The sequence below is a fragment of the Macaca fascicularis genome, chromosome 1 (genome assembly GCF_037993035.2).
Source record: "Macaca fascicularis isolate 582-1 chromosome 1, T2T-MFA8v1.1".
In the NCBI taxonomy this organism is placed as follows: domain Eukaryota; kingdom Metazoa; phylum Chordata; class Mammalia; order Primates; family Cercopithecidae; genus Macaca; species Macaca fascicularis.
The window spans coordinates 42813933-42839557 of NC_088375.1; the positions used below are offsets into that span (position 1 = coordinate 42813933).

Consider the following 25625-nt stretch of genomic DNA (forward strand, 5'->3'; position numbering starts at 1 on the left):
TATGTATGTAAGGTGTGATTATAAAAGTGACTCTCTCCAATAAAAGAGAACTTGTTCAGGATATTCACTAGTTGGTGTGGGACCTGTTAAGCTTTGGGTTTGCCAGATTAGGAAACCACACCACCAGCTGCACAGATGGGGGCTCCAAATGCCGTCAGAGATATGAGCTTCTGGGCAAATGGAGAAACTTTAAGAGGGCATCTCTGCTCTCTGCCTTTACTTTTCTTTCCTGAGAAGTCAAATATACATTCATCTGTTGCCTGCACACTCCCACAAAAAGAACTTTTTTCAAACCTTTATCCCTCAACTTCTAGTTGTTATTGATGGGTTTTTGTTTTTCCTTGTTCTGGTACCTCCTCCTTTTTTTTTTTTTTTTTTTTTTTGTTATCTCTTTGATATAGTTAATCCTTTCCATAAAATTTCTTTTCAGTCCTATCACATATTTACCCTTATGTCTATTTCAGTCTTTATTTAAAAACTTTTTCAATGTTATTGAGATGTGAAGGTGTCCCTTTTTAATTTTCTAGTCTTTTTTATTTAACATCATTTGTTTTAAAATGTTTGTTTTAGCTTTTATTTCTTCCATTTGAAATGTCAGGTCTTGTTTTTTTTTCATGATCTTAAACTTTATTACTTTTCTATTTGTTGTCCTAATCATGTAATGCCGGGGTTGAGAGTTCCTTTACATTAATGGTTTGCAACTTACTTTTTTTTTTTTGAGGCAGAGTCTCACTCTGTCACCCAGGCTGGAGTGTAGTGGCTCGATCTCGGCTCACTGCAACCTCTGCCTCTCGGGTTCAAGCAATTCTCATACCTCAGCTTCCCAAGTAGCTGGGATTACAGGCGCGCGCCATTACGCCTGGCTAATTTTTTCTGTATTTTTAGTAGACATGGGATCTCACCGTGTTTGCCAAGCTGGTCTCGAACTCCTGACCTCAAGTTATCTACCTACCTTCGCCTCCCAAAGTCCTGGGATTACAGGCATGAGCCACCATACTTGGCCTTTGAAACTTACTTTTACAAAAGATAGTTCATTTCTCTCCTGGGAAGACCAGGGAACATTCTCTGGTTTGGAGGGTCTCCAGCTCTCTCCATATTCTGAGCCAAGGAACAGCTGGCTAAAGAATTGAAGTCTGTTGTGTGCCCACAGGGTCCTCTTGTTAAGACCTGCAATGGTCAGTTGTGACCGCACAGATTAGAACTTCACAGATGGGTTAATCCCACTTTCATATTGTGGATCTTTGACTATCACATGAAAGACCAGGTGGACAGATCTGAAGCTCTATGTCCTTGATACTTTGAACATCATTTTAAGGGAGAGCAAGAGTCCTTTCATTGTCAATCCAGGTTTATTTAGATGGTGTCTTGGTCAGCTTTCAGAGCCTAGGTCACATTGTTCATATTCTTGACTTTTTGCTCCCTTAGCTAGTATGACAGGTTGGGATGAATTTCCCTCTTTCCTCAAAGGGTGGTGACTACATCCAGCCTCTCAGGATGTGATACTATCCATGGCCCTTTTCTGACTTCGAGATTGGACAGGCCAGTCACACTCCTATTTATTGGGTATTTTGCTAATAAAACTCACTCCAGTGAATAGAACTGAGCTCCATGAAGGCAGGAACTACACTGTGTCTAGTGTCTCATAGTTGTGGTTAGTTAATATTTTTGACAAATTGACCTGCAGGCTCACCTACTTTAAAAAAAAGACATACTTTACCTTTGCCTACCAAAGTTCGACTTGAAAGCTTCTAAGTTTGTCTGGTCTGTCAGGTGAAAAGCCACTCAGTAAAGTCAAACAGATATACCTCTTTTAGATCTTGGAATATGCCCCACCGAAATGGATTCTTCTGGAGCCAGAGTACCTCGAGGTATTGGCTTTCCTGAGGGTTTTAGTATTAATTATATATACTTGTATTTTAAAAAATCCATCTCTATATTCATGGAATTCTTTAATATCTTTGGCTATTGTTAAAAGCAAGAATTGGCCCCCCTGAGGGTTTGTAGATGAGTTTTGGCCTGTGACAGGAATCCTTCTTAATTCTGATCTAGCTTTGTTTATGAACTAGGTGTAGTTTGTCTCAAATTAATTCTGGATGTTGAAAACCCTGAGGACAGATTCTTGAGCAGAATTACCAATTATAAACCTGGAAGGTGAGGTGGTGGACACCCAGATCTGAGCTACTAGCTTGGTTCAATCTTAAAGCACAAACCATTTTCAACATCCTGTTCTTTATTTCTAATGAGGTAAAATATGGACATGTTCTAAGCCCTTCTTCTAAGCTTGATATTTTAAAGGTTTAGTACCACTTTGGTTAAGCTAGAAAAACAAAACTTTTTTTCCTTCGTAAGTGTAGAGTTCTGTGAGTTCTGTCAAACACGTAATCATCAAGTCAAGATACTAAAGTCACACCACCCCTAAATATTCCCTCATTTCCCTTTGTAATTAACTCCCATCCCCGTCTCAGGAGGCCATTGATGTGTTTGCCATCCCTGTAGTTTTTCCATTCCTGAATGCTATATGAATGGGGACTGTTTTTTTAAGAGACAGGGTCTTGCCATGTTGCCCAAGGCTTGAGTGCAGTGGCTGTTCACAGATATCATAGCATACTACAGCCTTGAACTCCTGGACTCAGGCAATCGTCTCACCTCAGCCTCCTGAGTAGCTGGGATTACAGGTACACGCCACCACGCCCAGCTAGTGGAGGCTTTTGAGTCTGGCTTTTCATTTGGCATGATGCCTGAGACTTACCCATATATCAGTAGTTCATTCTTTTATTCTCAAGAAGTATTGCATTGCCATGGATGTACAAATTTATTCATTCACCAGGTGGAAGGCTACTTCATTGAATTCAGTTTTTGGTGTTTATAAGGCTGCTATCTTCACATACAGGTTTGTGTGAATATTTTCCTTCACTTGGGTAATATGAATGGGATTGCTTTGTCACAGATTAGAAAGTGGATAGATCGTTTTTTAAACTGCCTGTGCACCTTTGCAGTTCCTCCAGCAATGTACGAGAGTTTAAGTTGCTCTGCAACCTAAGCAGAATTTGGTATATTCAGTTTCAGTAGGTGTATGCCATTTTGGTTTTAATTTACATTTTCTTAATGACTGATTTATGATAGTATCTTTCTGTGTTCTTAGTGGCATCCACTTCTTTTGCAAAGTGTTTTCAAATATTTTACCCATTTAAAAATTGTTTTAACAGATCTCATCTTATTACCTTGCTGGATATTTCAGTTCATCTCAGTAGTTTCATTACTCCAAGTTAGGTCTTTCTGTGTGTCTTTTTTTCTGGTTAAAATTATGTTATTCCCTTTGGTCATCCTGAGCAAATGTGTAGCCTCTATTCATATATGCCTCTGTTAAAGGCATTACACACGGATCCAGCATAATGCTTGAGTTTTGCTTCTCACCTTTGTTCAATGCCCAGTAAGGTGTGGAGCTATTAATAAAGTTGAGTATTTTATTGGCCAAGATTATTGGTGCTCATAGGTTGAAGAACCCAGGACATTCACATGAGTTTGTATGTTCCTCTTTATAAACTCTACTTGTTGTTCAAAGTGTCATTAATACTCTTGAGAAACTTGCGGTTTTATTATGAAGGATATCTGCAATTCATAGCAATTACTCCTTTTTAACCTAGAGACACTGATTTAACTTAATAAAACCTGTTTACAGGACCAAATTTGTAGCTCAGCCTTACCAAGGATTTAAGGATTCATATATGAGTGTTTTTCTTTCTCCCTTACACCTAATTAACCTTGTATTTTATGTCTCACTTGCTGACTCTTCAGATCTTTGCAACAAAAAGCAGCTGCGTCTAAATTACGACAGCAACTGAGTTTTGCGTGAATCATATTCACTCCTCTGAAGGCAACTCTGCAGTTACAGAAATGTCCTACTGGGGCTCCTCCTTTGCCTTCTTCAATTTTAAGAATTCTGAGGTCAGGAGAGGTAATAGGGTACATACCTAATTTGTTAATTAAGCAAGGATTCTAGTGATATATCACATACCCAAATCCTGGATTTTCCCTAAAATATGACTATTGGGAATTTGAAAACACGCTGAGCAGTGGTAAAGTACATGACACACTAGAAGCCAAAAATCAGAACCCTACATTTAAAGTTCATAATAAAAGATCCATGCCTAAGTATAACCAATAATATTTGGTTAATTTTAGATATTTTATAGTTTTGCTACCTTTTTAGGAGATTTCGAGTGTTTTATTAAAATCGACCAGAAGTGTGGTATTACCAATATTATTTTGAAACGATTAAAAAATTCCTACTGGTTAAAAAAGGTTTTTTTAATTGTGCTGAGGCTATGCCATTTTCTGCCTCTCTGAAGAAAGTATGTACCTTTTAGATACGGATTAACAGTAACAAATGGCCATTGAGTACTGTTTTTTCTTTTTTTCATTTACGGAAACTTCTCATCTTCATGAAGACTGGCTACAACAGCTTCTTAAAAAAGATACTTTTTGGCCACCAAACTACCTCTTTGGCATCCAAGGTAATGCAGGAAAACTTTGACCCAAAGTATTCGCATATATTATTTGCATTAAGCATGTCACTTATGAAATGAGAAGTGATCTCAAGGATTTTAGGCTGAATCCTCAACTAAAATTTTATTTCCTTGTGCTGAATAGAACACATACAGATCCATATTAAAAACAGTCATCATATTAGGCAAATTCAATCTGTCAATGTAGTTTTAGTCCAGAACCAAACCAGTGTTAGGAATTACAGAGTTACCAACCAAACTGATTTCCTTTCCTGGTGGTTCTTTGTGTAACAGATGAGAGAAATAAAGTGGCAGAGTACCAGTGAACATTTGGAGAAAATACCTAATTATTTTCTTCCTAACCCAAGTTAGCCACTGAATAGTCATCTCAGAATAGTCATCACTGAATAGTCATCTCATCCCAGTTGGCCCATTAGGTTCCTGTGTGCCTCATCTTCTGTGAGAAAAAAAAACCTTATATCAATCATTCCTTATTTCAGATGTAAGATGCCGGGTGAGTTATTTTCCCCAAATTTCTTAAGCTCATTACTGGAAAAAAATTTCTCAAAACTTTTAGTAATGAATGAGTGTACAAGCAGCAATTGGATATTAATCCCATGGTGCAAGGATTTCCTGCAAAGTACCTTTAATGTGTTTGCATCAGCAGCAAGCATTAGGACATGCTATTTTGGCACCATAAGTTAGGTGTGTAGCACTACACATTACAGACCAAGTCATCCCAACCAATATTTATCCATAAGAACAGATAAACTGAACAAAAACATAGTTCTGATAAAACCTGCATTCACAACCTAATGTAGTTTAAAATAATTTTTTTTCACAATTGAGGGCTGCTATTTAGGATTGTTAATAATAAAAACAGGGATTATATAGAAGATAAAACACTATTTTTTACTGCTATATGTCTTGCTATATAAAACCCTCAACAAGTCAAAATATTTAAAACCAGTGTTTCAAATACCAAAAATCACACCTATGTTACTGTTCAGTAACTCCACTCAAATAAATGTTAGTACTGCATTCTTGAAGGAAAAAAACTGCAGCTGAGGCAAGAGCTCTGAAGTTTGCACTCAGAGAGTTTAAAAGACCCCTACTCTGCAAACTTGAAGACTGCCACTCTGCTTCAATAACTCCAACCTGCCACATTTTACTTCAATAGGTAAAGCACTCTGCTGAGAATATAAAAAGTTATAAAAAGGCAATCATAAAAGATTAAATATTGGTAGGCATGTCAGCTTCCTTTTAATAAAAACAAAAATAGTCAATGTCATCTATTTAAATAAGTATCCTTTGTTATAGAGTGTTCCAGTTATTGAAAAAGGGCCCTTAAAAAACCAAACTGTCTACATCTTTAAACCCTATCCCTCGTACCCCATAATACACATTTGAGGGAAGAGTCATTGAATGTGCAAATTGGCAAAACAAATGTGGAGGAGAGGGGACTTCTTGAAATGATGTGCCCAATCAATTCTCGGTTTATTCTTTTCCAAAAAGTAAAATAACCAAAGTCTTAAAAATACACAAAACAGACCTTCATCTTTGCATTCCTTTCTAAATAAACACAAAAAGTATGTACAGCATGTTTAATAATATGCAATATGCAAAAGCTTTGTGTTGCTGTTAGCAACATCTATACCCACCCACCCTCCTTATTCACAAGTGTACCTCTACTAAACACAATTACATCACTAAGCCTGTTAGTTTGAGAGGGTCTTAAATTTGTTAAAACTGGAAAATCTTTGTATAGGGGCTCCATTCATTTGACTCAAGGTTGTAGACTTCCACCGTATTCAGAAATTCATTGCCATCGAATCCTCCCACTGCATAAATGGTGTTCCCTACAGTTGCAATCCCAGCATTGCTCCTTGGTGAAGTCATATTTCCCATCATCTTCCACTCATTTCTAGTTGGATCATACATTTCCACACAACTGATGGCATGAGAACCATCAAAGCCACCACATACAAACAGTTTTCCTAAAAGAGAAATGACATGGGGTAAATCCAGAGACTAAAGTATAATAAGGTAAAACTCCCCTAAATCTGTCTTTTGCTTAAAAATCAGTGGTTTTTAAAATAGAAATGCCTGTTCATTCTGTCAAAAAGAATTTATTAAATGCTACTAATATGGCAAATACTCTCTAAGAGCTGGGAATCAAATCAATAAAAAAACCATTCCCATATGGAACTTAGGCAACTTAAAAGGGGAAGGGAGAGGAAGCAGTAGCAGCATCTAAATAAAGTACAATTTTCACAAAAACTCTGTGGTAGTTACTACTATTATTTCAAAGAAGAAAAGAAGCAGGAAGAAGCTGGTCAATTATCCTACAGATGCAGCTACTAAGTAGCAAACCAGAATAGTTCTGTGCACTGGACTTTGTATCAGCCCAATGTACAGAATTAAGACTCAGAAGAGATTATAGGAAAGCAGAAAAATATTTTAGGGCTTTCCAACTGTATAAAATGATTTTGGGGCCAGGTGCGGTGGCTCATGCCTATAATCCCAATACTATGGGAGCCCAAGGTGGGAGGACTGCATGAGCCCAGGGGTTCAAGACCAGCCTGGGCAACACAGTGAGACTATGTCTCAATTAAAAAACAAAATAAAATGATTGTGGTACAGAAATTTCTCCTGGAAACAGAGTTATGACTATTTTCAAATAGATAAAATGTTAGCAATAAATACTCTGTAGCTTAGAAAAAATTTTATTACTGATTCTCAAATTCATTATTTTTTCATTTGACCATCACTTAACCAGCTTGCATTCTATGTATCTGTAAACCACACTGACAAGGCTCTAGGCCAATAGGCCGTGTCTACCCTTAAGCTTTCACCAGTTGAGCCGTAGTAAGCCTACTAAAATTCATCCTGGTACCAAAAACAATGCTAACTTTTAAATTATGGTTATATACTTAGACATTAAATAAAAGTCAATAAAATGGATGTGGAAAGAAAGCTATGTCTACATTTAAAAAGTTTAATACTTTGGAAACTTGTTAAAATAGTCTAAAGGTTATATTTCCAATTAGGTATGGAGTAGACAGTTGGAAAAGACTACGGATTTGCATTTACTTTGTTTTGCAGATCAGATTCTTTAAATTCTGGTTCTCTGGGAAACTCAAAATCCAAGATGATGCATTATGGATATGTTTTATAGAAGAAAATGACTTGGAAATTCACTCAGTGCACCCATCAAAAGACTGGCAAATTAAGTTATATATCAAGTATTATAAGTCTTTGATTAGCAAATGTATTTCTAAAGGACAAATCACCCTAATCTCCATTGCATCACCAGAGATGACTGCTTCTGAATTCTTAACTGTACAACTATAGTTATCATTGACCTTTTCTCTCAGAGTTTTAGAACAAAGTCTTGCCACTATCTACTCTTCACTTCTCCAAATCTCAACACTCACCATTAAGAACAGCCACTCCAGCTCCTCGTCTAGCCACATTCATGGGTGCAATTAAAGTCCAGGTGTTATTTTCAGGATTGTATCGTTCTACTGTGTTCAGACAATTCCAAGATTCTGCACCTCCGATTATGTACAAATAACCACCAAGTTCACAGACTGCAGACTGGTGTCTCCCTACAAGAAAAGTCAAGTCAAGATTATTGCTACATCTCCCAGACTTTAAGTGTGTACTACACATACTGTTAATTTAAAGGTCTTTAAAAAAAAAAAAAAAAAATGAAAAAAGGAAAAAAATCAACTTACGAATGTTAAGAGGAGCACAGCTCGTCCACAACTTTGTTACAGGATCAAATACATCACAATTTTTCAGTCCTTTTTGACCATATGGATCAGAGCCACCAACGATGTATAATTTTCCATCCAGAGCACACACTCCTATGTAAGTATAAAATAAAGTTATATATTGATAATTTATTTATCATATTTAAATACTGTATATCTCAGGAGAAAATTATTACCTGCATTACAACGGTTAGTTCTCAATTCTGGAACAGGAATCCAGTCATCTATGTTTGAATCATACATCTCTCCACAACTCAGGTCATCTGAGTGGCCATTTGATCCACCTACCACATAGAGCTGGCCCTATGCCAAAAGTGAGAGATGAGAATTTCCAATATCCTGAAGTTATGAGGAAAAAGCTAAATATAGGTTGCTCCTGGAACATGATGTGCTTACCATAAGTACAGCCATTTGAAATCGGGCTCTTGGTGTTCTCATGGGAGCAAGAAAGGACCAATGATCTGTATGTGGGTCATAGCATTCGACTGTTCGAAGACATTCCTCTCTGTTATAGCCACCTGGTAAAAAATGAAACCATATAGACTTATGTTTAAAGTATTAAACTGGGCCATGGTTTCTAGTCCTGTAAGTTTAAGAAATCTGCACAATGAGAAAAAGTATTAAAACTTTTTAGGGATGCCTTAGTTGATCTTTTAACTTAAGTGCTTGTAATAGCTAAAAAAATAACATTATCAGTATAAGTAAACTGCTTAAGTCTTGGCTTGAAAATTAGAAAAATTTAGCCACGACATAATTTTTTTTTAAATTAGAGACAGACATTGAACTGAAGGTTAGCCATATTCAATAGTATTGTTATTTCCCTGTCTTATTGGATTGCCATGAAAGATGGCATATTAAACCCTCTTTTGAAAGTTTGCATGTTACAAAAATGCCCATCTACATGCTTAGCCAGTTGACTGCTTCTGTTATGTCACTCATCCTTCTGTTCTTACCTGCAGCTATGAGTTTGCCATTCATCTCTGCTGTTCCTAGACCAGATCGTGCGTACTGCATAGGAGACATGGGCTTTTCGATCAGCTCATCTTGTTGCATCTCAAAGCTTAAACTCTTACTTAGTTTTGGAGTACTTGTTGGTGAGCTCTGTGGGCTATTTCTCCCATGAAGAAAAATGACACAGAATACACCATCCAGCACAGCCAGGCACAAGTAAGTGTTATCTGTAAGCACAAGAATTCCAGGTTTAAGATGTAATTATTACTTTTGGTTGGTGTATATGATCCTGAATTGGACTCCACAGTCTCCACATCCCAGACTGGAACAATCTGCTCTCATTTTCCAAATTTAATTGCTTCTGAGTTTTTTCCTCGAGTAGTCAATTTAAAAGGTATTAAATTGGCAACACTCCTTCTTAAACATAGGTAAGCTGAAAACAACTGGCAAGTGCCATATACTTACTTGAAGTCTTTTCTGAAGCAACGATTTTCCACTCATGCTTAGGGCTTTGTACTGTAGCATTTGGAGAAGAGAGACATCCAGTTGAACTGCTACTTATCTGCTTATGGCCATTCTCACGTGGTGGCTTTTTCTGCAAAATCAAAAGGTAGCTACAGAAACCTAGCCAAAGACCACATCTGATGTACCTTTGTTCCTGAGCTATTCCACAACACTGAGTATCCTTCACCTATATGACATTTATAGGACGCTGACTTTAACTCAAGCCAGCACTTTCCAAATGACACAAATTACTGGCATACTTCCACCTCCACTTAATGATGAGACAACTACACCTAAACAATTACCCTAGGTAAGAAAAAGCTCAATTTTAACAATTTGAAAAACATGTTGCAAATCAAGACCTCAATAGAAGAAAGAAAAAAACCAATCTATAATTGATATAAGCTCACAGATTTTTATATTAAGTATAGAATCTTCTAAAAGAATGTTGTAAATTTAAAATAGTATGAATTAACAGAGAATACATTTAACCCACTATTTTCATGAAACTGTCAAACCTAACTAAATCATATGTACAGGTATCCTTCATACAATGCCAGCAAAACGTAAGCAGACATAGATTCATCCGGTTTCTCTGAAAGTACTTTACAGGAAAAAAGTGGCAATTACAAGAAACACTTAAAAGAATATTTCTTTAGGTATTATAGAGTGGTTTTCTAGACAAAATTACATCAAAACACAAGAAACAGTAATCAGAAATGAAACATTACTAAAAACAACCAAATATTCACAAAAGTAGAATATACAGGAACACTAAAGAGGGAGAAATGAACAAAGCTGCCAATATCCAAATAATTGTAAGAGAACTACTTTACACATGTGTTCTCACGTATGAGTTTTCCATGATGGTTTCCTTCCAATTACTTTAGCCTTTGCCACTTCCAAAGGATATGATCTTTTGGAATTGGAAGAGTAAAGACTACTCTGAGAGGAACTGCCAAATGAACAGGTAGCACCTTCAGCTCCTGGCCTAGTTTGCTCATCCCACTTGTGCTGGTCCAGACGGCCAGACCACAAGGATAGGTAAAATTTCTAATGGAAATTTCTGTTGCTAGTGGAAGCAAAAAGCCACATAACAAGTAATAAAAAAAAAGATTTTGGTAGCTACTTGAAGCTATAAGAAAAAGCTATATCAAAAGTTAGGCCTGAGTGTGGTTACAACATACATAGGCTATTCTGAGAAAAGGCAGGGAATATATCATCAAGGGTTATCATTAAATTCCACTTAGATGTTTATTATGTACCTAGGTATTACTAGATACTTTATTTACATCATCTTTTTTAGTCCAGTGAGGGTGATATTATCTACCCATTTTATAGATAAAAATACTGAAACTCAAGAAGATACACATTGCCCAAGGCAATACAGCTAAAAGAAAGACTAGGACTTATGAAGATAAACCCCACCCTTTTTATACTATGACAAGTTACGTCATAGTATGAAACAGATTTACACTATGACAGGCTGTTTTCCAGTTTTTCACTGTTACTAAAGTTGTGAATGCATCTGTTCATATCACTTTTATACTATGAATATTAAGAATAAAAAATAAGGTTAGACTTATCTAACCTTATCTATTATTATGAATTACAAAGTACATAAAACCTCATCCCAACCTATGGGAAGAAGGGATCCAAATATCACAAATGGATGATGCTTACATTGAGGCTGTATTGGGGTAAGAAAACTGTTCTAATATACAAACTATAATTAAGAGAAAATGACTGTGGAAGAGAAAGGCCCTATAGCAATGCTTCATAACAATGCCTAATAACAAACATAATATAGAAATGCTGGTTAAATCCTTTATATGTAAAGGATATATCCCTAAACCTTATTTTACGTGACCTCCCAGAGGATTTGACAGTGTACAGTTTAGTTCTCCTTCAAATTTTCTTCTCCTACCTTAGGCAGCTTTTACAACATGATTAGATTCTTATTGTCCTGTAACTTTTCTAATGGCTTCTTCTCAATGTTCTTTTTCTTTTCTTGAAGTCTAACATGTGTCCCTCTCATCCTCTTCAATTCATGATCTCTATTCATGGCATCACATTCTAATGAGTCACACATGTCAGAATCCCACTTACTCTCAAATTCTTCCTTTTCCCTCATCTTGCTAAGCAATCACTAAGGCCTGCTAAGTCAACCTTTGTTAATATAAATGTCTACTTATAGACATACATAAAAAATCCATCCTTTCTCCTTCATACCCCTAGATTAAGCCCTCATCATTTTTTTAAAACCTGAACTACTACTGGCAATAGTCTATAAACTGGGCTCAAACTTTTATTGATCTTCTGCATCTGGTTATAAAAACAGGAAGGGTCCAAGGCAACAATTTGAGAAAATAAAAAACCAGAAATCAGTTGGAATATCCCAGCCCAGAGACTGCCACCTAATAGTTAGACTGTTCCCCAGTTTTTCACTATTACTAAAGTTGTGAATGCATAACTTTCATATCACTGTAGTCTTACCTAAGGCTTCCCACTGCCTATAGGATAAAGTATAAGCCCCATTCGATACTCTTTGCTATCTAACACTTCTCCCTTTATCTGCTATGCAGACTCCTCTAAATCCTAAGACTGCTCAAAAGTTACCTCTTGTGTGAAATATCCCTGGCTTCTCTCCTGTCTCATTGTGTCCTCCCCTTTAGGCCTTTCATAGCTACCCCTTATAAGCCTGTATTGTTTTGCCCACTCTTAGAAGGTCCTACAAGCAGAAACTGTCTCTTAGACACATTTTTGTGTTGCCATACCGAACTATGGCCTGCCATTTATTGGGCACTCAACCTCTCTGCATGTTGAAAACATACTTTTAAAATGTTAACTCGAAATGTTTAGAGTTAAGGGGGAAAATATCCTCAATATATTCAAAATGTACAAACTAAGTTCTCAACTAATTCAAATTCCAAAACTTTTAGAAAATAAAGATATTCACCCACTATTGCCACAGGACACCAGAGAGCTAACACCTGATAATTTGTAACCATATAGGCTACTACTAAGTCTACCACTTACCCTCTGATTTTTAAAGAAAAGCATTCCTCAGTCTGGGTTGAGTCAACTACTTTATAGCTTGTCCCTCAAAAACATAATTTGAGCTAAAGGCCAAATAAAAAGAGGCAAGAGAAAGGCTGCCAGGATGCTAGAAACTTTCTCTTCTTGATTTGGGTAGTTTTTACACTGGTAGGTTCACTGTGTGGCAATTATGACTTGTGTACTTTTCTGTATTTGTCCATAAACTTAAAAAGTTTAGACCTGAGAAGTTTGTTCTCTAGTAATTGTTGATAATGTGTCTGAATAATTATGTGTTTACCCGTAGGGGAGAAATGAAATTGGATTTTATAAAATGCAAAGTAACTCAATCGGCACAGTGGAACTCTACTATATTTTAATTCATTTTGGTTAAGAAACATCTAGATCAGGTTGTAACATATGATCAACCACTTTTAAACTTACTACATTGTATAGTCCATTACCTATACCATTTCTAATTTCCAGTGAGACAGCTCAGTAGTTACGGTAACATCCAAAATTTCTTTCATAGCCATCAACAATTTAAGTCCCCCTGCCCCTTTTTTAAAAAAACTGAGTTTATCAGTCATGCCTGCCACAAACAACTACTTTTCATAATCTTCCCAAATAATTTCTATATTGTTCCATCTTATTGGTCTTTACTATTTGTAATTCCTGCTTTATGAGGAAAAAATTTCAATAGGGTTTCCTAATTCGTTAATATCTTTTCATGTGGCAAAAATACTAACTCTAAGATATGCTTGTTTTCTCCCAAAAATGTTTCTGTCCAGTTATACCAATGAAATTGGTCTACTTTCCTTTATTAAAGGAAAATTTAAGTATGCTATCAAATTCTCTAGTCAAATTTTAACCTGAGGTTACCTCAGACTGTGCAATGTGTACCTGCACAAACTGAATGTGGTCATCATCACTGCCAAACACCTCAGCCTGTCCATCTAGTAGGTTCCCATCAAGCAGCTTGTGATCAGCTGAGTAGTACAAGGTTTGAACCTGCAAAACAGCAACAGAACACCCATGTGGCTACGGTCACCATGGCTACTCCACTAGTATGCAGATTACACAAACGCCTCAAGGTAACCTCCAGTGTGCTTCTTGAACTTCTTGACATATTACTCTGGCAGGATCCGGAGGTAAAGAAAAATACATGTCATGGTGGTAAAAATTTAAAAAAAAACAAAAATAAAAAACCAAAATCAAATACAAAATCTTTCAATACTGGCTGAAGAGTCGTTGGCTTGATTGGCTTGAAAGAAATCTTCATTTTTTTCATAGCTTCTATCATATAACAGTAAGAAAAAAAGCACTAGTACAATATATACTCTTAAATAATATACATATTTACAATAAAATACTGAATATAGTTTACACCTTTGCAGATAAGTGGTCTGGTTTGCATAAACATATTTCCTTCCTGTAAGCAATGTCAAGAAAAACAAAGAAAAAACAAATGCAAAATTTCAAGCAAGCTGTAGAGTTATCTCCATTGACAGATGCAAATATATAGCAAATGCATCTGACTTTCAAGTGGGAATCATAGAATTTAAAGATAATCTGTTAGCCCTTTTAGAACATAATGATGACAGTGTTTCTGCAGGCCTAACAGATTTGGTAAGCTCTCAAAGGAACTCTGAAATGTTTAAGTGGAGAGAGAAACTCAAAGTTACTCCACTGCTCCACCTGCGTGTTTTCAATTCCCACCATTTCTCCATCAATTTTGTTTATCTTGTGTATTTTTTTAAAAAGTAGCCCAAGTTAAGTGAGTGACTATATGTATGAACAACACCATTGAAAAACACACAGCTTTAAAGACAAGAATCCTGTAAAGGAGTAAACACCATTAAATCATCATCGTTCTCTGCCCACAGCGGATTTTTCTTAGGAGAACTGGGGCAGGACTGCTGCTTCTTTACGTGTCAATACACTTGAGGTTTCTTCTTGTTTCTTCAGTCTTGGGTATCCTAGTTTTGTTAATAAACCTATGGGGAGATAAATCAATGGGGAGGAACAACCATTAGAAGCTTTTACCTACTTGTCAAATTTAAAGCAAAAACCTGTGAAGAAAAATTAAGAATCTACAGAAAATTTCAGTACCACTTCCCATTTCTAAAGCAAATTACAAGCTACTTTAAAGAAAGTTAACAGCACATAATAAGCAAAGAAATAAAAAAAGAAAAGCAGAAGACCAAACTGAACAGTTCATTCAGCTCACCTGGACACCCCCCCTGTTTCTCAGCTTAGGGGTACCTATAGCAAAATTTAAATTCTTTAGGGTCATGGTTATAAAATAAAAGTGAAAGGGAATCCTTCATGTTATAGCAAAATAATTTTTAAAAGTGGTTGAATCCCATTTACTTTAAAACTAACCTCTTCCATCAGCTCTTCCAGACTGTCTCCATTCTCCCAGATGCTACGCTGCACCCAGTTGATTACCTTTGTATACAATTTGCCATTGCTGGGCAAGCAAACATTATCTTCAAGCATTACCTCCAACTAGAATTGGAAAAAACAATGACATGGATCAGTGTTGGGCTTCTAGTTCTCAGCTTAATTCCCAATTTCATAATAAAGTTGTCACAGATGCACAATTCATTCCATACATTTACTCTAATTTGTAAGGAACCAGTAATCAAAAACAAAGTAAACAAACTGGTAGGTAGAAACTCATTACGCTGATAAGAACAACAGTATAATTTCAATGTACCATTTCATAATCACTACTCACTTGCTTGAAACACAGACCAAGATTCCATGCCTGGAACTAGATAGTATACATCTGTTTATAGAGTTCACTCCTTACCTTTAGCCTTGGAAGCTTAAGAAACTCCTCCTCTTCCGAAATTTGTAACAAATGCTCCTGAATATAAGCATCAACTTTATTCAACAAACGGGAGTCTCCCATACAACTTGCAAAATTTCGGTAAGAGATGCAGCTGGTAACATCCATTCTTGATAGTAAATAATCACCACAAACCTTGGAAAAGAAATATATGAGTGCCAACACTTACATATCTTTTATTCAACAAATATTTAATGTTCAGTGTGGTAAACACTATATGAAGATACAAAGATGAAGCAAAAATCACTGTCTTAATACAACAAATGTAATAGTGGTAATAACATGTATACAAATGATAAACATCAAATTATGCTATACAGATATTTAAGTTTTAGTTTAAGGAGAGATGCAACAAATTGAAATGCTATGTAAGTTCACATAAGTATTTTCAAGTAGAATAATGTGGTAAGGCTTCATGAAACAGTATCTGAACTGGGCTCTTCAGGAGAGATGATATTGAATGCAGACAGAAGTAGAGAAGATGCTGCAAACAATTTAATTTGGTTGGAGAAAAGATAACTAGGAAATAGTTTTGGAAAAACAGCAACTATATTAGGGAAAATCTAGAATACTAAATTCAGGGATACGTGCTGTAAATTAAGGAAGGATTTTTGAGCCAAGGAGTGGTATTAGAAGAAGGGCTAGCAAATCAAACTTTTTCTTAAAGGCCCAGATAGTAAAAGCATTTTAGGCTTGTAGACCATACTGTTTGTCACAACTGCTCAATTCTGTCATTGTAGCTGGAAAGCAGCCTAGACCATATGTAAATGAACACACATGGTTGTACTGGAATAAAACTTTATAAAAATAGGCAGCTGGCTGGTAGGCCTTAAGTTTACTGGCCCCTATACATTAGGGGATTAAATGCCTATTTTCCAAAAGTACTTTTTACTATTAAATTCTAGAAGGAATACTTTTAGAGAGCACAGGAAGTTTAGGAGAACACAGAATTGAGGACATAAGTTATGTGATTAACTCTTAAGAAAAACATTTATTTTAATTCATGCTATCAAAGGCTGACATAGCCACCCTACCAGAGAAGACTGCTGAAAGGGTAAGACTTTAGCCCAAGTTATCTGAGAAGTGTGATCTTGCTACATTATTATAGCCAAACAGTTAAAATAACATATTGATTATTCTGAGGGAAAAAAGGGACATTTTCAATTCCTTGAGACTAACAAGATGTTTCATGATAAATTCAGCATTGCAATAACACAAAATAAGACTCCATAAGTGATTTTATTTACTTCTGATACTCTACCTGCTTTACTCGATCCATCTTCAGCTTTTTTGCTGCAGAATAAACATCTTTTACCAATTCCTTATCTGCTTTCAACCTATTAAAAAAAAAGTTATTTATGATGCCAAAGCCTTAAAACACACTTAATTTAAATATATGTAGCAAGACTTGGAATTTTCTGAAGATATTCCCTAATTATATGGTTTACTTCAAATGTACTTACTGAGCAGTGTAGGCATAATTCAACAAGACTTCAACAGCTTCTGGATTGAGATCATCAAATTTAACATGAGAAATTCCATGAGGATCACTATCACTATTAAAGATTTCAAATAAATAGGGACTGCAGCAAGCTAGCACTGCTCTGTGTGCTAACATTTCATGGCCACAGACCTGAAATTATGAAGAATTATAATTATAAGTAGTGTGGATTATGTGCTTCTCTAGCTAATTACTACATCAGATTGCTTTATCTTACATTTCTCAGTATTCTTTTAAAAAATCATTTCATTAAATGCCTATGTAAAAGAAAATAAGCAAATCTAAGAACTTATGGCTTTTAGTAATAAAAAATTCTATAAATTTTGAATTAAGTTTTAAATACCTGAAGTCGAACATCACAGAACTGGCCACTTTTCCTCAGGGCATTTAATTTGGCAACAGAAGACTCAATAAAATTTTCATCCTCAAACATCAAATATCCATTGGGAATCATTTTTCCTTATAAATTTGGCTAAATGAAAAGAAAGCCGAGTTATTTTACTTGTAAATAATGGTTTTGAAAATATAATGCTAAAGAGTAATACAGTCTCTTTATTCTCAAATTCCATCCTATAAATGATACATAAAAATTTCATCACACAAAAACATAGCTGAAACAACACCTGTGCTGAATGTCCAAGTCTTTGTTCCCTAATACTTTGGTCATAAGACTTTCAAAAGATTCAAACAGTAGCAGCTATCTCAACAATTTTGGCTGGGTTCCCATGCCTATTAAGCAAATTGATTCTGAAGGGAAGGAAATGAAACTCCATCCTGCCCAAACCCATATAACAAGTAACCTAAAAGCCTGAAAGGGTAAAATAGCCAGTACATATAGGTTTCCTTGGATTTGGGCTCCTGTCATTCCTTTACCCACAAGTGAGAAAAACCATTATTTATCCTAATCCTGCCCCTTTTCAGTTTCCTTAAAGGGCCCCCAATTTGCTCCTAGTCTTCAAAATTATATACAGTCAAGATTTATATGCAGAAAATTGCCTAATTTCTTCCTCCCTTGCCATATACACAGACTTAAAAAGTCTGATTAGTCTTGTCACTGTATCTACAAAATGATTTTTATAAATGTTTTGAAACATAAGTGATTAAAAATGAACTTATATTCTGTTCCTTTCATATATTCTAAATCACTTATCTCATCAGATTATATAACTATAAATGGGAACTTAAAACTTTTTTGCATTTTACCATTACTTATAAACAACTGACTAATGACTACACAAAATGCATAATTAAAAAACAGTAATAGGCCGGGCGCTATGGCACACACCTGTAATCCCAGCACTTTGGGAGGCCGAGACAGGTGGATCATTTGAGGTCAGGAGTTCAAGACCAGCCTGGCCAACATGGTGAAATCCTGTCTCTACTAAAAATACAAAATTTAGCCAGGTGTGGTGGTGGGCGCCTGTAATCCCAGCTACTTGTGGGGGCTGAGGCAGGAGAATCGCTTGAACCCAGGAGGCAAAGGTTGCAATGAGCCGAGATTGTGCCACTGCACTCCAGCCTGGGCAACAGAGAGACTCCATCTCAAAAAACAAAATAAAGAACAGTAATAGGGAGGCCAAGGCAAGAAGATTGCTTGAGCCCAGGGGTTTGAGACCAGTCTGGGAAACACAGTGAAATCCTCTATCTACAGAAAATGTGAAACCCGTCATGGTGGCGGCGCACACCTCTAGTCTCAGTTACTAGGAAGGCTGAGTCAGGAGAATCACTTGAGCCCAGGAGTTCCAGGCTGCAATGAGCTATGATCCCACCACTGCACTCCAGCCTGGGCAACAGAGTGAGAGCCTCTCTCTCTAATTAAAAAAAAAAAAAGGCAGTAAGAAATTTTACTTTGAAGTCAAAATATAGAAAAGAAAAATACGAAAATGTTTTTTATACTCAAATGATTACTGACTTCTCTGCCTTTAAAAAAAAAGTATGAAAGGTTTACTGTACTCGACATATCGTCTTCAGAAAAACAATATGTCTTAATACTGGACTAGGCAGAGAATATTCACTTACCTACTCTGTTGGTGGCAAATGTATTTCTGGGAACTCTTAAGTAATCCAAGGACAAAGGAGTGTTAAAAGGCGCACTTCGTCAGGGTATGAAGACAGGTGGTTGAAGTGAAGGCAGATGTGTCTTAAGCTCTAATGGTGATTCCAAAACTATCAGGCTTGAAAATGATGTAATCAAGTCCTTAAAAGCTATAGACACGAATTTCTTCTGTGATAATGGTGCATCATAATCTATAACAATGATAAATTTGAGTTATTCAGAATGATCAAAGACTCATTGATCTAGGTAGAGCAGATCATGTAAAACAAGTCCTGATCTTCAAGAGATTTGAGCTAAATGGCAAAAATATTCGCATTACATAAAAAAAGAACACAAATGCAATTCCACATAAACATTTTTCATTTAACTTGTAACAACCCAAGTGATCTAAAAAAAAAAAAAAAAGCCAGTCCTTTCCCAAAGACCGGGGACTAATGACGTGTTTATGAGAGGTCTAAAAGCACAAGACTTACAGAACAAATGTCAATACTGTTTAACTCTAATATTCTTTACTATTAATTTCCAACTAATATGCCAACATGAGATCTGTTTTGAGCCAGCAAGCAACCTTAGGCATTATTCCCAAGCATATATACTGTGTTACTGTTCCTCAAAATGAACTCTGCACTTCCCAGACTCTGTTAAGTTTGTTCAAGTTCTTCTCTCTACCTGGAAGGCCCTTAACCCAACCTATGCCAGAGGAAATTTTACAGCCATAGAGCCTGTGCCAAATGCTCCCAGTTGGGAAGCAGTTTCTCCTCATGTTCCACATATAGAACCCTCTCTGAGAGGTATTTATGATCTTCCAGCTGGTCTATTTCATGCTGTATTTATATATACTTGTTTATCTTCCTTGACTCATGGGCAAAGCTTCTGTCTTGTTCATCTTTTGTATCCATCCCATCTCCTTTCTACCAGGACTAGCCTAAAATCTTGAACATAAAGATGAGTAATTTGTTAGAACAAACTAAACAGAAGGGAAAATACTGATGCCTGTGCTTTGTATGATCATTTTTCTCATATACCGTAATAAACTACCAATGGAATCATTCTGGTTCAAACCTAATCTTCAAGGTAATCAGTCCTCCTACCTATTCTCCCTCCCTCGTTTTCACATCATCAATTACTAGTGTCAAATTCAGATGGTACTTATTTTTTAATCACCTGAACTGCTATTACACCACTATTAATTCTGGAAACCAGAACTAAGAAATAACTTACCTGAAATATGTGCAAATATATTCATTTTTATGGATATATTATCTGTCTTATACATCAATACAACAATTCTAAATCTAACAATTATGTCAAAGTGAATAATCACTTACCACGGGACTCCACTGCAGGCTGGTCCAGTTCAAATTCAACAAACCTACTATGTTTAGTTCAACATGTGTCCTAACAGGTTTCTCTGTAACAGGTTTCATTTCAAGGAAACCCAAGAATGCCAATTCAGGTTGGGATTGTTATGAATGCTTACCCCTGCATTAAAACTGTATCACAGCATTAGGTAATATTGATTTCCTCTGCTCTACCTTTTATCTAGGTTAGTTAATTTGGCTTTTCTCAAGAAACTAGTTCTAGCAAATGTTTTCCAAATATACACAATTCTTTGTACACAGAGAGAACACACTACCCTAAAGAAACCTTCAAACATTTTCAGCCAAGACCTGGCTCAAGCTAAGAAAATTTTCATATATATATGATATATACTGGCATGGTCAACTCACAGGCATAGTTGGCAACTCCTAACTTCAGTTTCATAAACTGCTCTTAAGAGTAAGAGGAAGGAGTCCCCATGCAAATTGTTATATTAAAATGCATCCTCTGAAAAGCCAAAAAGATAATATGAAGGTACTATTTTAAACTTTGACCAGTTTTATTCATTTTTTACTTGTAAACTTGATCTAACCAAAAACAAAAATGGTATTCATTTACTATATTTGACAAATTGAATGTTCTACCTAAAATTTATTTTGGAAAAAAATGAAAATTACCGCAGCCCTTGGAGAAAACACTGGAGAATTTTTGGGGCGATTTGCATCAGACAAATTTGTACAATATTATTATGAGTTTTGTAGTAAAATGAATCCTATATTTAGTACTTGATTTTTATTTATTTTTTACTCTAATTCCATGACAGATTATTAGTACCTCGTTTTTAGTACATCAGGGTCATAATATGAACCTCATCTCTTTAATATCTACTGATCAGAGTACAAAGCTACCTGATTTTAAAAGCCAGCCCAAATCTAGATGACATTTAAGTTAATGCAAACTTATTTTATTTAATTATTGTCCTCATACACTATATTCCTACTTCCCACCCACCTCAAGGATCAGATCAATTTTGGAGGGGATCAGATCAATTCCTGTTGCAAACCATGTTTTTGAAAGTTCACATTTACTTTCATTAAAGTGAGCTAGGGCAAATCAAGAGTTTTAAACTACTCCCCAAACTGACAGGGGATCTTATTTGGTCTATAAAACTCAAGCATGATAACTAGTGGAATTTAAAAAATGGGGAAAATTGTTTTCTTTGAAAATCCAAACCAAAAGCCCAAACATCCCAGAGTCATATAAGAATATAAAACATAGAATTATTTGGTATTTAAAATATACTTTCAACTAAATCTACACCTAGGTCACTATTCTTACACACTGAAAACAAGGATCTAATGCAATATATTCAGATAAATTCAGGATACTTCTATGGCCACTGCAAGGGATATCGAAGACTCATAAATGAGTAATTAAACTGCTTTAATAACACCCAGAAGAAGTTCACAGCCCAGAAAGATTAGCTTAACTGAAATACAATTCAACAGGCCTTATCAAAGTTGTTAAAAAGGCACAATATGTCCTCTGCTAACATTTTTCTCTGGCCTTCAGTAAGAGCAAGATAAAGCAAAAGGCAATCATTTGAGGGCAGTCAGCTCCCACCAAGTAGCCATCAACTGCAATTTTAAAGGAAAGACTTTATAATACAAAGTAAATCAACAAATCTTTTTAAAACCAGAAGTTACAGCTTTCCAATGTAACCTCTAAAACCACCATCACTCACCATCCATGTATATGAAAACTCACTGAACTCATTCATTCCATCCAATGCTCATAGTTTTGTAATTCTTTCACTACAACACAAACATATTTGCACCAAATGTGAAGGCACAAACTGAAATGGAATGCTCGTATCATAACACAATAAAAGTTAACTCAGTTCTCTAACCTTGAACACTTCACAGGGCAGTCAGAAAGATAAAACAAGCTATGAAAATAGCTTGAACAGAAAGGAAAAAAGGTATTAGCAAATACATTCCAGAAATGGCAGCTATTTCAGTTTCAACAGATTGTAGATTTGCAGGATGCATATGGTCATAGTGGGCAACGAAGTAAGAAAGCCTAATTCCAAGGTTTAAACAATGCTAAGCATGGAAAGCAGATGAAGGATTTAAACAAGGAGGCATAGGGCATCCTAGCAGAAATGTTGGGGATGGTCTAGAGGAATGAGTAAAGCATGGAAACAGGGCAGTTAAGATTCTGTACACCCGTGCTCCTTTAAGGCAGTGAGGACTTAAGATATTTTATTTTAGATATGTGGCATCCTTATTAAAATCAATTATCAAAATTAAGATATGTGGTATCCTTATTAAAATCAGTTACCAAAAAGCGTAACACAAAGTCGTTTATAGTTTGCTACATGGAGAAGGGAAGGAAAGAATTTGGTTTGAGACGTTCTAATGCTGAGGTATCTGCATGTTAATAACAAAAATATAATAGTATGATGTTAAGTATAGGTTCAGAAACATTTACAAGATATACAACTTGTAGTTTACAAGTGTGTATTTTCTGTTGTTCTAACAAAAACCCAGAAATCACTCTCTTACAATACTTCAATTTACACACACACACTAGAACATGACATGGTGGGAAGACCCCCAACCTTTAAGAATTCCTATTTGCAGGATTTGACTATACAATCGCACTGCTAAAAAGTGGATGAAATGACTTACTTAGAGTTACTTCATCTTAATATCAATTATTAAGATACTTCCTTAACAGGAAAGCATATTTAAAAACGTATTTGCAAAACTACATTTAATTACCATCTAACAAATCCTTCAAGCAAGAAAAACAAAATCCCACCTTCCAAAACCAAGTAGCCAAAAAGACTAATTTAAAACTAAGACTAAAACCTGAAATGTTTTGTCTTGGGGGGAAAGCTAGAAAATCAACTACAAATTATTGGCTATAGAAATTAGTATCTATCAGTTAACTAGAGATTTCATTTATTAGGAAAACACAGGAAAACCATTCCAGGGCTCTCTTTGGTCAGTGGCTCAAGTTCCGTTTACCTCTGGCTACCAAATTATGGACTTGATAAGTAGCCTGCCAGCTGGCATTAAATGATACTAGTCTCAATCCAATTCTAAAGTCCGTGTTTACCTCACGTCCAGACTTAACCAATACAACTACTCCTTCAGTATCTTTAAGACAGAAGTGTCAGCAGGCTTTAGCCTAAAAGTAATCATCAGTATTTTGTTTTTCCTAAATCAATCACTGGTGCTAGAATTATTAAAAGAAAGCATGGCCTGTGGCACTCTAGTCTATGCTGTACTTATTCATCTGTTAAGAGTGGTACTGGGCTTCCAGAGTTGTCATCTATTAGTAGACAGAAGATCACAACACAACGAATAGCTTGACGCCAAGGTGTTCTAAAGCTCCATCACTGCAACAGACATGAACAAAATGCGCCCTCTTGGACATCTGCATTTCTCCTTGAAATGTCAGCTGCCTCAAACCAATAGATACGTCCACTACGGACCGGGGCGGGGGGCGGGGGAAGTAAATGTAGTTCTCAACCAATTTACCCTAGGTTCAACCCTCAGCCTGATACCTTCCTATCTATCATCAAGAGCTTATAATCAGAGACACTTAACCAAAAGCGTGGAGGGACGGAAAAAGAGCAAATCTTGCCACTTATTTCTTTCATAAAAAAGAAAAAGCGTCCCAGGCCTTCCTCCGCGCGCGGTCAGGCCCGCGCCCACTCCGAAGGCTGCTAGGCGAGGCCCCCAGCGCCCGCACACCCCCGCCCGGGATTGGCCAGCCCTGCAGTCACTCAGTACCGACACGTCAGGGCAGCCGCTCCCTCCCTCCTCCCGCCCCCTTCTCCCCGCGCTTGGCAAGAAAAGCGGGCAACGTGGAGCGGGAACAAAGGACCCCGCGGCCCACGGCGATCGGGGACTCCGTGCCACCCTACTCCAGGCCCGGGGCTGGCTGCCCGCCCACACGCGCCAAGTCCCGGGAGCTCTTCCAGAAGAGAATCCCACACCCCAGGCAAACCCAAGGAGAGGCGTCCGCTCCTGACAGCAAGAACGGGGAGTCCCGCGCCCTCCTTCCGGCTGGTCATCCCCTCCCGGCGGCGCCCTAACCAGGCCCCCCAAAACCCTTCGAGCAAAAAACTCTCGTTCCTCCCAGCCTGCCTCCCCCGCGCCAGTGCAGAAAAGGGGTTCGAGCCTCCGCGCTCTCCGAGGCGGCCAGCGCCCGCTCTCGGCCGCCAACGCGACTCGGCAACCATGGCAGCGCTGGAGCGCCGGCCCAGCGCGGCGCGGGCTTCACGTCCCAGAGGGCGGCGGCGGCGGCGGCCGCCGCTTGGGGCTGCCTCCTCTGATGAGGACACCGCTTCCGCGCCTCCTACCCTCTTCCCATCCGCCGGCGCCATCCCCTCATCTCGGATTCTAGCCGCGCCCTGTCCCTCATCTGCCGTTCGTAGAACCAGCGCGTATTACCTGGTTCATCTCTGAAGAGATGGAAACATTCATCTCTAGAGCTTCGATGGGAAGCAGGAGGAAGCGGGCGGGAATCAGCCCAACGGAAGGCGCCAGGAGGCGGCGGAAGGGGGGAGCGGTCAAGTAGAAGGACAAGGGTCCAGTCCGTGGAGACTGAGAGGAGTGGGGAGCGCCACCGAGAACTCGCGGGAACTCGCTCGCTCGCCGACACAGCCGCGCCGAAGCAGCAGGCGCAGAAACTGCGCTCAGCAGCTCTGAGCGACCGACCTCCACGCGCCACCGGGAGACACTGCCTCTGCCGCCGCCGACCGCTCGCGCCGCACCCCCTTGCACGTCACCACGTGCGCCGCCGCCGCCAACCCCTCCCAGCCCGCTTCCGTCTCGAATCCATCTGCAAATCACAGGCGAGCCCCATAAAGATCCCGCTCTAGGCCCCGCCCCCGCCCGCGGCCCCGCCCACATCCCGCCCCGCCCTCCTCCCTCTTCGACTGGGGTTCCTTCTTTCTCGGTGCAACTAGGTCAGCGCAAGGTGATCTGAGGAGATAGGCGGCGCTCGGGGGGCGCCCTCGTTCTTTATCGCGCGTTTGTCCCTCCCTCCGTTTCTTGCCCCACACCCTCACTTCGTCCAGTGCGTTGCCTGTCCCGGA

At 37.8% G+C, this 25625-nt stretch overlaps 1 protein-coding gene and 1 long non-coding RNA gene across 7 annotated transcripts; one reads left to right on the top strand and one right to left on the bottom strand.

Moving 5' to 3' along the window:
• The first annotated feature begins 743 nt into the window (after nucleotides 1-743).
• Nucleotides 744-7690, top strand: LOC135969218 (uncharacterized). Its single transcript, XR_010584362.2, has 2 exons — nucleotides 744-4514; nucleotides 7611-7690. It is a non-coding gene; the product is annotated as an uncharacterized lncRNA (long non-coding RNA).
• Nucleotides 5135-25269, bottom strand: IVNS1ABP (influenza virus NS1A binding protein). 6 transcript variants are annotated; one of them, XM_005540242.5, is made up of 15 exons: nucleotides 24979-25269; nucleotides 19153-19380; nucleotides 17477-17605; nucleotides 17096-17265; nucleotides 16894-16969; nucleotides 15594-15767; nucleotides 15161-15286; nucleotides 13679-13786; nucleotides 9701-9830; nucleotides 9238-9462; nucleotides 8681-8802; nucleotides 8461-8587; nucleotides 8246-8377; nucleotides 7943-8116; nucleotides 5135-6502 (listed from the first exon to the last, which is right to left on the bottom strand). In XM_005540242.5, exons 3-15 carry the CDS (start codon nucleotides 17585-17587, stop codon nucleotides 6249-6251), a joined length of 1929 nt encoding a protein of 642 aa, XP_005540299.2. In that variant the 5' UTR covers nucleotides 17588-17605; nucleotides 19153-19380; nucleotides 24979-25269; the 3' UTR covers nucleotides 5135-6248. The 6 variants fall into 6 exon arrangements, with proteins under 6 accessions (XP_005540299.2, XP_015302533.2, XP_073887030.1 ...); XM_015447047.4 differs by having other exon boundaries at nucleotides 13658-13786; XM_074030929.1 differs by lacking the exon at nucleotides 17096-17265.
• Nucleotides 25270-25625: the final 356 nt, after the last annotated feature.